Source organism: Parambassis ranga, chromosome 17 (genome assembly GCF_900634625.1).
Source record: "Parambassis ranga chromosome 17, fParRan2.1, whole genome shotgun sequence".
NCBI lineage: Eukaryota > Metazoa > Chordata > Actinopteri > Ambassidae > Parambassis > Parambassis ranga.
This window is the reverse complement of record NC_041037.1, coordinates 13118440-13131091: the sequence shown is the minus strand read 5'-3', so window position 1 is coordinate 13131091 and position 12652 is coordinate 13118440. Positions and strand designations below refer to the sequence as shown.

The window sequence follows — 12652 nt, the reverse complement described above, 5'->3', positions numbered from 1 at the left end:
AGCATCAAACGGAAAAATAATAAGGCACTACAGAAGAGGATTAGGGCCATTAAAAAATGTCATGAAAATTTATTCTGACTTTTTTCTCAAATTTCTGAGATTAAAGTCAAAATATTTTTTTTCAGTGGCCCTTATCCTCTTCCGCACGAGTCCATCTTCATCTCAAAGAAAAATGAGTTTTAAAATCGCGGATATAAAGTTATGACACAAAAAGATAGAGGGAGTATTCATGGGTGATGTTTACCTTTGTTGCGCGGTAGATGGCGCTGTTAGCGGCGGAAACTTTCAGTAGAAGAAGAAGAAGGGCGACCACGTGAGTCCTGTTTCCTCCTGAGTCTGCACTGGATGATGTGCTCCGTTTTTGAGTAACTCGCTAATAAACGGAGTGAAAATGGTTCGTAAGTTAAAGTATCATGAACAGAAGCTGTTGAAGAAAGTAGACTTCATCAACTGGGAGGTGGACAACAACCTGCACGAGGTTAAAGTGCTGCGGAAGTTTCACATCGAGAAAAGAGAGGACTACGCTAAGTGAGTAACAGCATGCTAATTTCAGAGATTTAGCGCATGTTTTAACTTTGTTTGTTTAGGATGGAGAATAATAAAACTCAGGATACCACGTTAATTATTTGTTTCCACCCCTGGTGTGTCAGGTACAACAAGCTGAGCAGAAACATCAGAGATTTGGCTCAGAAAATCAGAGACCTGGATGAGAAAGATGGCTTCAGAGCCCAGAGCACACATCGCCTACTAGAAAAACTGTGAGTGCCTGAGAGTTATATTCACTGCTGCGCAGTAAACGCAGGTTTAAAAGAGATAATATGGAAGTCTGGATTTAGCTACTGTATCTTTGTAGGTGATAAAATAATATGTTCTTAGTATATTACCAGTAATTTAATTGATTGGCTCCTATAAATATGGGATACAGTAAATATAGAATGACAACTCTATCTTTCAAATGTTTCCCAGGAACTGTTTATTGGAGAAAAGACGTTTTCACACATTTTTTACAGTATTTCTATCGAGAAATCAGACAAACTAATTGTATAATAGCTACTTGTTTAGCTATAGTAGAAAACACTGTTATGTGCTATGTTTTAACATTGTTGCATTTGTTTTGGGGAAAAGGAGAGGCGTACAACCCAAATAACTAATTTTCCACAGTGGTGGTGGAAGTATAATGCTGTGGGGATGCTTCAGTGCATCTGGAACTGAGAAGCTTGTCAGGGTGGAAGGACTCATGAAAACAAAAAGATATGAGAATATAGTGTAAGAAAAGCTAAAGCAGTTGGCAGCAAAATTGGGTCTTGGTCGTTGTTTTCTCCTCAAACATGACAACAACCCAAAGCATATGTTTCATTAAGTTAGGAACAACCTTCACTGGCCTGCACAAAGCCCTGACTTTAATCTAATTGAATATCTGTGGAGTGATCTAAAGACGGGGGTCCATGCCAGGGGACTCTGGAGGAGCTTGACTGCTCATTCTTAACGCTTACTGACATCACACCGTGCTGTTTTCTCACATAAGGTACAGCATCGGTCTCATCCCCACCAAACAGAATCTGTCCCTCACAGAGAAAGTCTCAGCTTCTGCATTCTGCAGGTAACTTACTTACTTAATTCAGTTCATTGACACAGCCTTCCATCGCCGGCCAGTTAATGTACCTGACAACTGTGTGACTCCTGCAGGAGACGACTGCCCACCATCATGCTGAAACTTCACATGGCACAGAACCTGAAGACAGCCATCACGTTCATCGAACAAGGACGTATCCTCCAGCAGTTTGTTTTGTCTGCACAATTTGTTGTCGAGTATCTCTTTGTCTGTGTCCAAGAGTAGGAATTGTTTTGCAGTGTTGTCCTTGATTCAGTCCCAGATGTGCGTGTCGGGCCAGACATTGTTACAGATCCTGCTTTTTTAGTTACAAGGTTGGTTTCCAGGCTTTTTCCATATTCTCAGTTTTGTTCTGTACAAAAACTATTTGCAGCAAAGCCCATTGTATTAAAGATAGTATAAATATACATAATCAAGTATTGACACTTTTACTGCAACATTTTTAGAAATATGGAGGATTTTGTCACGTGGGTGGATTCCTCAAAGATCAAGCAGCACGTCCTGAATTATAACGAGGAGGTGAGTGATTTTTCAAGACATCTTTTGTAAAAGTCTGTGTGGGGTTTGAATCATAAAACACCTGCTGATTACTTTGCTGGCTGCTGGAAAAAGTCTGATGTGTAAATGATCACTGTTTATTTATTTTGCAGAGAGATGACTTTGACCTGTTGGCATAAGTCTGGACAGAAACAAGAACTCTGCTTTTTAACTGAATGACTGAACACAGGACTCACCAGTTTGAATCTTATGGAGCTCCTCAAATATTCACTTGACTACATTTGTTTTTCCTCACACTGTGTTGGTCCTGCCCAGGTATTGTACCACTGGTTTGGGGAAAACCACACTGTATAAACTAGAGAAAGGTGAGGTGAACCATCCATAATTATCATTTTAGTCTGTCAAGGGGGATGAAAAAAAATTGTTGCCCTGATGTCTCTGGATGTTCATAGGGTCTTTTAGGAGCTTGAAAAATTGAAACAGTGAGGACGGGAGGATTACTACGTTTCATAGTGTTCACCATCACACCCATTGGTGTTTGAAAATTATAATTGAAATCTGACAACTGTAACAACATGCAAGGCACCATCAGTGCAAAATTATGTGATTTTGAAGGTCACTAATATGTAATATGGGATTTATATGATACTACAGGATTATCACACGTGAACATTGTGTGAACAGGAACTACGAGGGTTAGTGTGTTTGACTATGGAAAATTGTGTATATATTATAAATGGAGGACTGTAACAAGCCATTTGTCATATCTTATGTTCATGAGGTGTCATGAAAAAAAATACAATTTGATAAATATTTAATATGTTAAACAAGGTTTTTTGTGTGTAAACTTTGTAAACAATAAACATTGTTGTCATCGCAGTTGTAAGACTTTGCATTGCATACACATACAAGTTTTCCACTCAGTGCTGAAGCTCAGACCAAAGCTCCAGTATGAGTGTGTAAACATAAGAACTTTTCAGAGTCCCGTTTGTGATTTTTCCGGTTAACAGCGAAACCTGAAACTTAAGCTTTCATCCTATGAGACATGACCCAATCCAAAGCTGAATGAAGCGTAGAAGGAAAAACCTCAACATGGACAGACTATGTACGACCCCAAAGGCACCCTGGTATATAAATGAAATGTAACAACAACAAATGCAGAGGGAAACACCTTCGTAGTGTCAAAGTCCTGGGGTGGTCGGGTCCATCAGAGCCACCAGAAACGCACATAAATGATGAGCGTGACGAAGAATACTGCCACAGCAGCCACCTTGGCATAAGTAGAGCGGGTGTTTAGGTATTTGGCATCACTCCGGTACTTTTTTGACAAGGAGGACAAATTGCTGGCTTTCGTGTCCAGAGCTGAGGAAGAAAAATCAAAAATATTCATATAAATTACACATTAAAAAAAACACCAACTGCCTGCATTTTGACGCTGGTATCCTCACCAGAAAGAGCTTCTCCTCTTTGCAGAACTTCCTCAATATTTGCCACCATAATTCTCTGGACATCCTGCAGCTCTGAGTTGATGCTGCCAAAGTTCCTTCGAGCTCTGCTGTCAACATAGGACTTCTTCGATTTCTGGATGTAGGTGTCTGGAACAGAAAGTCACATTTTTGGATGTTTGTGTAGACAATGAGTGTGAACACTAGAAATTGTGTTTCCTCGTCTTACCAAACTCGATGAAAGAATATGGCCTCATTACTGTGGCTACTCTTTTTCCATACTGGTCATAGAACTCATTGTGGATATCTTCTAAGTATGCAAACGCCATCTTTTTGGGGAAGGAAGCTTCACACAGACACAGGTAGCAAACCCCATGGGCTATTAAAGAGCTGAAAGCACATCAATTATATATTTAAATTTATTGTGGTGTGTTAACATGTTGAAAAATGTAGTTATAGTTATCTGTTCAGCATCACTGCATGTCAACCACAGGTATAAAACCATACATATGATATAAACCTTCAAAAATGGAAGAGTCATTTCTGTATTGCCTTACTGGAAGTTCATGTCCCCGGCCTCCAGGGTGCAGCGGTCCGGGCTCTGAGCGTTGAGTTTACGGCACAGCTGCTTGGCCTGGCTCTGGTAGTGCTGAAGGTCTCTTCCTGACTGACAAAGATAAGCAAAAACATCTTGGAGCAGACCGATTTTAAATGACATTATGCTGTGGAACCTGCATCAACTTCAGCACTCAAACAAAAAAGCTCTGCTTGGAGCTGACAGGACATTTACAGTTGAATCGATTACTTTAGTCCCCTGTAAAATAATAAACGCATGGTAGCCAGAATTACTTTTACAACACTGGTAAATGATCACTGCAAGTATTTGACACCCTTAACTATGTTTCGAGTATTATTTACTAATGGTTCCCGTAAACAACCAAAAATACGACAGTCGCTAAACATCACAATATCTGACTGGAGTTCGGCGTGTACATGGAGCTAGCATTCATTCAAACCTGTTCGTCCTCCTGTATGGACGCAGCGAGCGGCAGTCCGTCCGCTACCCGAGCGACCATTGTTAGTAAAATCATACTGATCAATATCAGTACTGTCAGCTGCCTGTTTGGTCGAACAGTGGACTTCTAAAACTTGTATGTTTTTGTTGTTAACTTTGGTGACGCCGAGGTAATGCGTTAGACGGAAGTGCATGGTGCGCCGGTGAAATAGGTCCGGCTAACAACTAGTGGCAAATGATTCCGTAGTCATTTTTTCCGTCGCATTAATGAGGTATGGTGTGCCATTCAAAATCGCATACACAATTCGGATGGGTTTTTTTTAATGTTTTGTATTCTTCCTCAGCATTATTCATCGTCTGAATCCTTTCTTTATTTTCCAACCAGCCGGCGCTATTTTATCACTTTGACAGAGTATGAGGCCATGAGCTCCAGCAGTCCGACCAGACAGCTGGCAGACGGACTGACTGCGTCTCCACTGCTGATGCCTGTATTGAGCCGAGAGATGCAGATGCAGTCTGGCTGGCTCCTCCATCTGGACTAAAGCCTCTCTGAACAGAAACCAGCCGACGGACACCTGAACCATGGATACACCAGAGAGGTAATCTCGTCCAATAATAACGTTTTTCCCCCCAGTGTGGGCTATTGTTTGTTGATGTGGTTCTGTCTGTCTGTGTGGAATAGTCTCGGTGTTGCTGGCCGTGGAATGGCTGCGCTTTTAGCATCTTTTGTCATTATTTGTGTAAAGACCCTTCTTCTTGTTCCTCTCTGCGGTGTTGTAACATGAGAGGATGGCTGGCATTACGCAGCTTTAACCTTTTTTTATATTGCATTTGTGCCTCATCTCTCTGGTTAATTTGCTTGCTCACCACTGTAGAGTAGTGATGCACCATTTACGGGACGCAGCGGCGGCTTTTATCTGGATAGATGAACAACCTGGAACCAATGGTGAGGACAGTGATGGTTCAGGAACAGCTGACTCGCAGCTGTGCGCTCAGTCTGCCATATGGGGACGAATCTCTGCGTTTTAAGAGCCTATAATACAAAACACTAAGTCTGTGATCAAGGATCAGTCATTTGGTACCAGTGGGCTGTCGTGCCTGATATCGCGGAGATGGGAACACTTGCGCGCAGCCTGTTTAATCCTCTGCAGAAACCCCCTCACTGATAAAATGACCCCGCGGCTTGGCACTGTGGCACCCTGAAACACCATGAAAGGCCTTATTGTTGCGGTGCAGCTGGCACCGCCGTGCGCACGTTGTGATTGGTGTTTTCTCAGCCCGGCGTGTGCGTAATTCACAACCTGGGTAAAGCCTCCATATTATTGTTTTATTAAAGAACACACTGAGCGACCTGCAGGTTATAATGGCCGGGTGTGGCGCTTCATGAGTAATTGATTAAGGAAATAGTGATGCTCATAATGGAGTGCGGGGGATTTTTTCACTTATGAAACTGAGACTTGTTTACTGTATCACACACAGATGCTAAAGGTGAGCTGCCCAGTGACGTAATCAGACGCCTGCCTGTGGGGTTTCAGGGGTTTTTCTATCCTGTGAAGGGGGGGGGGGGCTGCTGATCCAAACGTGTCTAACCACTTTCTGCTGCCTGTCCCCACAGGTGTGCCTGTCATGCTCAGCGCTGAGGAGGAGAGCAGAGCAGAAGGAGATGGGCTGCACCTCTGCTAAGCAGGTGTCTGCCGTGCCCAACGGTGAGGAGGGCCAGAATAAATCCTACAGCAACGGGGACCTCCATTCTGGTGAGTCTGTCTGCTTTGGGATAGGAACACGCATAATGTGGCTGCTACATTAACAGAATCCCAGAATAATCCACCATATTAAAGGCCATAATACGCTTATTTCAGGATGTAACGATGTTACTTGGCCTGATAGGGTAACACACAATAACAACAATCAGAAGGAATGTAAGTAAGAATGTAGGATGGACGGCATGAAGTCGGATTTACAGATTTGACAAAGTTCATTCCATTCATATTAATACATAAACATGCACATATTGATACAATGATCCCACCTTGTTGAAGTCAATGAGCTCATTGGTAAAGATGTTGCTGTCCTTTGGAATGAAATCTGGCTAAAATAAGAAAATGGTGTTAGTGAATTACTGAAATAAAGTGATGAATATTCATCCACATAATTGTTTATTACAGCCCACTTCTATTGTATTTGCTTGGAAATATTGTCCATATATAGGCTGAGAGATGTTGAGAGTGCAAATATCTGTGGTTTGCAGAAAAGCCATAATGACAACAAATGATCCTGCTGACTGGGTTGTTCTGGTCCTCCTTTTTTTTCCCCACCACACCCGTTTTGTCCTTTGCTCATCACAAACAACAAACAAGGGAAAAGTCAAAGGAGTTATTGACGTTATTGCATCACATAATTTCTGCAGATTTATCAGCTGCACATTCATGCTGTGTTCCACCACATCACAAATGTGTTCTATTGGATTCCAGTCTGCTGACCTTGAAGGCCAACTGAGTCCACTCATTGACATGTTCATAAAAGCAGGTTGCACTTTGTGACATTATCAGGCATTATCCTGCTGGAGCCGGCCATCAGAAGACACTGAACTGTGACCATTTATAGTCAGAAGCAGCACTCAGACTGTGGTATTCTAACCATGACTGATTGGTATTAAAGAGCCCACACTGTGCCAAGAAAACATTCCCGCCATCGTCACACCAGCAGCAGCAGTTTGGATTCTCAGCAGCCTCAGCAGAAATGTCATTGGAACCTGATGTTGTCAATGTTTGGTGAGATTTCAGCCCGAGGTGTTTTTCTGGTTACCATAGCTGTTTTCTGTCAATCACCTCGGCCCTTATCTTCTTGACGTCTCACATCAGTAAACACAGAACTGCTGCTCGCGGCGCGTGTTTTGTTTTTTACGCCACACATGCCGAGGAAGGTCATCAGTTTCAGAGATGCTCACACCAGCCCACTCAAATTCAAGCCATGGTCAAAAGTCACACAGATCACTCTTTTCCCTGATTCCTGAATGAAGTGAGGCTCCTGTCAATAATCTATATTATGGCATGCACAGCACTGCTTTAATGTCAATAGATTCGCTTCTCATTATAGTACTACATCTGGACAGTAACCTGCCTTACACAGCATGAGTGTATTATGATCGTCCTTACTATGCTGTGGTTACATTGCCTCTTTTCTAACTGCGTGGGAGTGAGATGAGAGAAAAGATGGAGAGAATCAGGCTGACAGCTCATGTGTTTGCATCTTGCCAACCATTGTTAAGAGAGGATTTAGTCTGGCGCGTGAGAACTCGAGCACATAATTACTTTGCCCAGTACTGAACTGTGAGAACTATTATCCTCGAAGGACCGTGCTGATCAGAGTGGGTCGTCCTCTGTGTGCCTGCCACTGCCATCCTGTATTAATAAGAGACGACTTGCTCCTCTCTGCCTCTCTGTCTCTCACTCTGTCACAGATGAGTACAAGATGAAAGGAGTGGAGAAAGTCAAGTACATCAGTGGAGAAGAGGCAGGAGTGGACGGCCAGGACAGCACAGTGCGTAATTCCTCTTATGTTCTTTATATTTTCCTCTATAATAATGTTTAATGTTCTGTGTGTGTGCAAATCCAGTCATTTTGTTTTATTATGAATAGTCGTCACATGAGGAGATTTTAAAGGATGCATTTATTTGCATATTAATACGGTAACACGGCCCTAACTTAGAAACAACCAATCTGATCTAATCAATCATTTTAAAACAATGTTTTAAGAAATGGCTGTTTAATTGATCGTGATCTGTCACCTTCATGTCAGACAAAATGTATGTGACTGTTCAGTTAACAGCAGCCACACCCTGTTGAGTTTACACGTGGGCTCAACATGTGCGAGCACATTTCTGTGTGACTATCATATAGTCTTATAATTAGCAAGTCATTGTACACATTGGTCTTACAATTCCTCACTAATGAGTACAATAAAAAAGTTTTAGTAACAAGCTGGTGATCAGCAAGTCATTAAACATCAGAGAGCAGGGTTAATACTGACCTAATAGCATTAGATGTTAAAGTGATTTAAAGTGAGCCAATTAAATCACCCTCAGGAGTCTTGATGCTGTTAAACAATAAAGAAATCATTTTGGTTGTGAAGCAGGTGAGTTATAAGCTTAGCCAGCTATCTGCGATTTATAACCGCACTTTGCCAAATTTCCTTGAGTTACATTACAATCCATCAACACATTATTGCCAATAAAAACTGGTGAAAGCACTTTTCAGATGATGGCACCTGGAACATATGCATGCTGCGTTTACATTTTTCTTTATAATGGAGGGTAAAACAGCTATTTATCTACATTCCTGTCTCTGTCATGTAGGAGAAAAGTGCGCTCCTTGGTAAAAGTCAACACATGGATGAAACGGGATCAGACGGAAATGGGAAGATTCTGTGAGTATGACTTATTAGTGACGTTACAGCAGCATGTGTGAGCCTCTAACAAGCTGTACTGTCCTCCTCGCAGGAGCATCCACTCCTCAGAGAGTCAGCAGGAGTTCTTCCGGATGTTGGATGAGAAAATTGAAAAGGTAAAGACCGGTTTTTGTAAAACAGTGACTGATTAATGACATAATGACAACACACTCATGCCTAATACAATCCAACAGTGCAGGTATTTAAAATAAAGCAAGAATAAAACCCTGAACTGTCTTATTACTTTGGAGCTCCATTGTTGCCCAAAAACTATATATAAAAAAGAACTCAGTGAGTCATGCTGTTTCACAGGAACTGGAGTTTATTTTGAGATTATCCCACATGCACCATCCTGCTGCCGGAAATACTCACTACAGCCCCAAATGTGAATTAATCCACGGCTAAAAATATTTCATAAGAGTTACAGAGTGGCTTGCAAGTCTTACTTTTAGTAAATTTAGTAAATCTATGTGACTGAATGAAGGGAGCAGTGTTAGTGTCAAAATAAAGACACATATTTTAATTTGAACCGTGGTTTATTTTGTTTATTTTCAATCAGAGTATTGACTGGGCTGATCAGGCTACGCCTCTCTGTGTGCTCCTTGTGTTTTCAGGGCCGGGACTACTGCTCAGAAGAGGAGGATATGACATAACTGTGTGGTTGTGTGTCCGCCAGTACTAGTGTTTCATTCCAGTGTTACAGATGGACATGTGAGACCATGTGATGTGACGTTAGGACACGCTGAGAAGAATGGATTACTGACATGAAACAAGCACCTTTTTGCCCTCCTGCTCGTCTGATCTGCTCAAAGACAGATTACTACCAAAATCGAATCCGGGGTTCCTCCACAGTGAGAGAAGAGCTATACTTCCTTAATGAAGGGTGAAGCTGTTGCGTTTCTGTCCCTACCCCTGAGATAAAAGGTCAATACAGTATATGACTGTCACATATAACATACTGTCAATATAACATATAACTGACAGCAGAAGCGACAAGCGCTCTTGAGGACGCTGACTAATAAAAACGTCTTTGCATCCTTATGAATATTTCATCCTTGAACGCCTCCCTTGACAAGTCAACGGGTTGGAAACTTCCTGCATTCCAAGACACAGTCTGAACCTCTTTTTTCTACATTATGTTGGTCAGCACAGTGCGTTTGTCTGTCCATGTTTGTTTCTGTTCTGATGTAGAGTATTTATGTTGAATAAGGCTCAGGGTTGAAGTGTTGTAATCTTTGTCTCAAACAGTCGAGTCCCTCCTCTCATTAAGACACTGTTACACCATTAAAAAGTGACACATGCACTCACACACATGCACCAGGGTTACTGATTGTTCCCTGCTTCAGTATCTATTCTATGTTACCCTATAAGACGGACACTGCAATGTCACGTATAAGTCTGATTATATATTTCGCTCACCAGTGTTATATCATCATGTTCAGTTTGTATGTTAAATTTTTGGTTTTCTAGAAAAATAAAAAGTGTTTTTTTCGGTAATATGTCTGCAGTCCTGTTAGGGCAACTCAGGCTGGTGATTTCTGCATACACTTACTTTATTTTGTTGTTGTTTTGGTGGCACTTCCTGTCCTCACAGTGGAGATTCACCAGCTGTACTAGATTACATAAATGTATGGACAGTCTCACACAGTCTGGATTAAGTGCAGTCTCTTCAGCTTGTGTACCTGGAGGTACCAGGATAAGTCTACGGCTTGGGCAGACATACCCAGATTCTGCATCAAATCTATGCAGAAAGAGTCATTGGCGGCAAAGTTTCTGTCACTCTGTTGAGTTTTTAAAGTCTTTTACCTAAATTGAAAATTCACACATGCAAATCTGTTAAAATGAGACCAAAATAACTTCAACTCGTGCAACTGGTGAGACCTAAAACAGGCCAGTGCAACAACACAAAAGTGTCTCAACAGTGTCTCCCCGTTTCTGTCATCACAACAGACACAATCAATCTCAGATGGACTGCAGTGAGGCCCGCTGAGGGCAAAGTGAATCAGCTAATGACAAAGAGGTGACAGAACCACTGAGTACTGTGGAGTCAGACACAGCTGAACAATCTGATGCATGTGTCACCTGAGGACAAACACAGATTAACACATGCTCTGCTCCTTTCAACTCAAATCACACCCCACCCGCTCAGCTTTGGTTATTGGAATGGATTCACTGTCCGATCCCTTCGAAATAAGACACTTGTTCTAAGTTATCTTCACATAAACCCATAGAAAAGATGGGTCACAACTCAAAAGGCTAAATGTCTCTGCACTACCCTTGACTGGATGTAGCCTGAGGACTTCCAGGGTGGGCTTGATGCTCACATACCACCATGAGGGCCACTGTTCTTCATATTGTGAGTCTGTCTTCATGTTAATTGTTTGTGTAGCTCACAGACAAACCTCGCTCTTATGATTCATTTTCTCCTCAGCCTCAGCTGCTCAGTGCTGCTTCTGTCGTCTCTTGCGGTGTTGTCGGCGTCCCATATCCTGAAAAGAACCCGCAGGAGGGTCCGGCGTCACCAACCCGTCCGTCATCCTCTGGTAGACCAGGGTGGAGTCTGACGCCACAGCACACAGCAACATGGGAAAGCCTCTGTCCAACACGTGGCGTATGCTGCACAGCAGAGAGGGAGAACTTTGTGAAACACAAAGGAAAGTAGATTGTGGTGAGTGAAAGTGAGGGAACGTCTCCAGCGTCTCATTACCTTCTGTGATTCAGAGATCGGTGAACGGGCAGGGGAAGGACGGACTGGACAGGCCCTCCTTCCTTCTCTTTCGCCTCCAGTAGAACCAACTGCAGCTCAGGACTCTTCACACAAGACACCTCCTTCCACTGACGCACTGCAGAGATGAAGAAACACAGAGAGAGTTGACACAGCACAGACTACATGTGCACGCAGCCCTCAAACATCAAAACTAATGAAACTACTTCTTCTCTGCTGCAATATTTCTAAAGAAATAAGAACTCAGGCTCCTATAAAGTGTCCACACTCACCCTCAGTAAGATCCATGTACACAAGAAAAGCTGCGTGAACCTGCGCGCTGTCTGCAACCTCCAGATCCTTCATCTGCTGGTACTGAAACGAGAACAGCCGCTGGTTACTATTACTAACACACACACGCATACACACGCACACACACGCGCACTCACCGCCGGATGATGGAGGATCCAGTTCGGAGGTCCGGACGCCTCTGCTCTGTCTGACGCTCCCGACATTTCCGTCACTAAAGCAGGAACAGTGACTCAGTAACAACAGTCTAATGTCGGACACACTGCCGCTACCGCAGCATGGCTTCTGTTGTGTTTTTAGGTTTTGCCGGCGTGCAGCATCAAAAGTCGTCCGGGTGGAAACGTTTCTGTCTTTCTTTCTTTTTTTTTTATTCCGCACAGTCACCAGTCAGGATCTGACCTTTCCACTCACTTTGTCTTTATTCCTACAATGAGATTTATATAATACATAAAAACACTTCCTCATTCCTATTTTTATTTCTGTCTGTTAATGGTTATATAGCATTACCTGTTGGTGGATGAACGGCACCACAGTTTTACCACTCATGTTACTGTGACATGTGAAGAGCTTAACTGTAGAGTAAATGGTGCATTTGATGACGTGGAGCAGGTGAGTGTTGGGTG

General features: G+C 42.6%; 4 protein-coding genes across 8 annotated transcripts; 2 read left to right on the top strand and 2 right to left on the bottom strand.

Moving 5' to 3' along the window:
- The first annotated feature begins 282 nt into the window (after positions 1 to 282).
- On the top strand, positions 283 to 2733 carry imp3 (IMP U3 small nucleolar ribonucleoprotein 3). Its single transcript, XM_028427058.1, has 7 exons — positions 283 to 528; positions 651 to 758; positions 1526 to 1600; positions 1687 to 1766; positions 1875 to 1926; positions 2059 to 2131; positions 2263 to 2733. The coding sequence occupies exons 1-7, from the start codon at positions 392 to 394 to the stop codon at positions 2287 to 2289; spliced, it is 552 nt and encodes a 183-aa protein (XP_028282859.1). The 5' UTR covers positions 283 to 391; the 3' UTR covers positions 2290 to 2733.
- A 174-nt stretch (positions 2734 to 2907) lies between these two features.
- Positions 2908 to 4760, bottom strand: sec22ba (SEC22 homolog B, vesicle trafficking protein a). The gene is made up of 5 exons (XM_028427057.1): positions 4572 to 4760; positions 4113 to 4222; positions 3785 to 3945; positions 3559 to 3705; positions 2908 to 3472 (listed from the first exon to the last, which is right to left on the bottom strand). The coding sequence occupies exons 1-5, from the start codon at positions 4644 to 4646 to the stop codon at positions 3318 to 3320; spliced, it is 648 nt and encodes a 215-aa protein (XP_028282858.1). The 5' UTR covers positions 4647 to 4760; the 3' UTR covers positions 2908 to 3317.
- Positions 4761 to 4785: 25 nt separating this feature from the next.
- On the top strand, positions 4786 to 9767 carry LOC114449418 (uncharacterized protein C1orf21 homolog). Of its 2 annotated transcripts, XM_028427065.1 has the most exons (7): positions 4786 to 4842; positions 4956 to 5169; positions 6186 to 6324; positions 8031 to 8110; positions 8925 to 8995; positions 9069 to 9132; positions 9631 to 9767. In XM_028427065.1, exons 3-7 carry the CDS (start codon positions 6234 to 6236, stop codon positions 9667 to 9669), a joined length of 345 nt encoding a protein of 114 aa, XP_028282866.1. In that variant the 5' UTR covers positions 4786 to 4842; positions 4956 to 5169; positions 6186 to 6233; the 3' UTR covers positions 9670 to 9767. The 2 variants fall into 2 exon arrangements, with proteins under 2 accessions (XP_028282866.1, XP_028282865.1); XM_028427064.1 differs by lacking the exons at positions 4786 to 4842; positions 4956 to 5169 and adding an exon at positions 5444 to 5516.
- tsen15 (TSEN15 tRNA splicing endonuclease subunit) lies at positions 6639 to 12329 on the bottom strand. Of its 4 annotated transcripts, XM_028427061.1 has the most exons (5): positions 12170 to 12329; positions 12014 to 12095; positions 11724 to 11859; positions 11419 to 11632; positions 6639 to 6659 (listed from the first exon to the last, which is right to left on the bottom strand). In XM_028427061.1, the coding sequence occupies exons 1-4, from the start codon at positions 12233 to 12235 to the stop codon at positions 11458 to 11460; spliced, it is 459 nt and encodes a 152-aa protein (XP_028282862.1). In that variant the 5' UTR covers positions 12236 to 12329; the 3' UTR covers positions 6639 to 6659; positions 11419 to 11457. The 4 variants fall into 4 exon arrangements, with proteins under 4 accessions (XP_028282862.1, XP_028282861.1, XP_028282863.1 ...); XM_028427060.1 differs by lacking the exon at positions 6639 to 6659 and having other exon boundaries at positions 9321 to 11632; XM_028427062.1 differs by lacking the exon at positions 6639 to 6659 and having other exon boundaries at positions 9321 to 11632; positions 12014 to 12089.
- Positions 12330 to 12652: the final 323 nt, after the last annotated feature.

Bases quoted from the DNA above. Each gene is read 5' to 3' on its own strand.
- imp3 (XM_028427058.1), top strand. From the start codon at position 392: ATGGTTCGTAAGTTAAAGTATCATGAACAGAAGCTGTTGAAGAAAGTA. The intron at 1,601-1,686 runs GTAACTTACTTA...TGACTCCTGCAG, and splicing joins TCAGCTTCTGCATTCTGCAG to GAGACGACTGCCCACCATCA. The intron at 2,132-2,262 runs GTGAGTGATTTT...TTTATTTTGCAG, and splicing joins TCCTGAATTATAACGAGGAG to AGAGATGACTTTGACCTGTT.
- sec22ba (XM_028427057.1), bottom strand. From the start codon at position 4,646: ATGATTTTACTAACAATGGTCGCTCGGGTAGCGGACGGACTGCCGCTC. The intron at 3,946-4,112 runs GTAAGGCAATAC...ATGTGCTTTCAG, and splicing joins GCCGGGGACATGAACTTCCA to CTCTTTAATAGCCCATGGGG. The intron at 3,473-3,558 runs GTGAGGATACCA...TTTCTTCCTCAG, and splicing joins AAGAGGAGAAGCTCTTTCTG to CTCTGGACACGAAAGCCAGC.
- LOC114449418 (XM_028427064.1), top strand. From the start codon at position 5,496: ATGAACAACCTGGAACCAATG. The intron at 5,517-6,185 runs GTGAGGACAGTG...CTGTCCCCACAG, and splicing joins TGAACAACCTGGAACCAATG to GTGTGCCTGTCATGCTCAGC. The intron at 8,996-9,068 runs GTGAGTATGACT...TCCTCCTCGCAG, and splicing joins GACGGAAATGGGAAGATTCT to GAGCATCCACTCCTCAGAGA.
- tsen15 (XM_028427061.1), bottom strand. From the start codon at position 12,235: ATGTCGGGAGCGTCAGACAGAGCAGAGGCGTCCGGACCTCCGAACTGG. The intron at 12,096-12,169 runs GTGAGTGCGCGT...TTCTCGTTTCAG, and splicing joins GGATCCTCCATCATCCGGCG to TACCAGCAGATGAAGGATCT. The intron at 11,860-12,013 runs GTGAGTGTGGAC...TCATCTCTGCAG, and splicing joins GTACATGGATCTTACTGAGG to TGCGTCAGTGGAAGGAGGTG.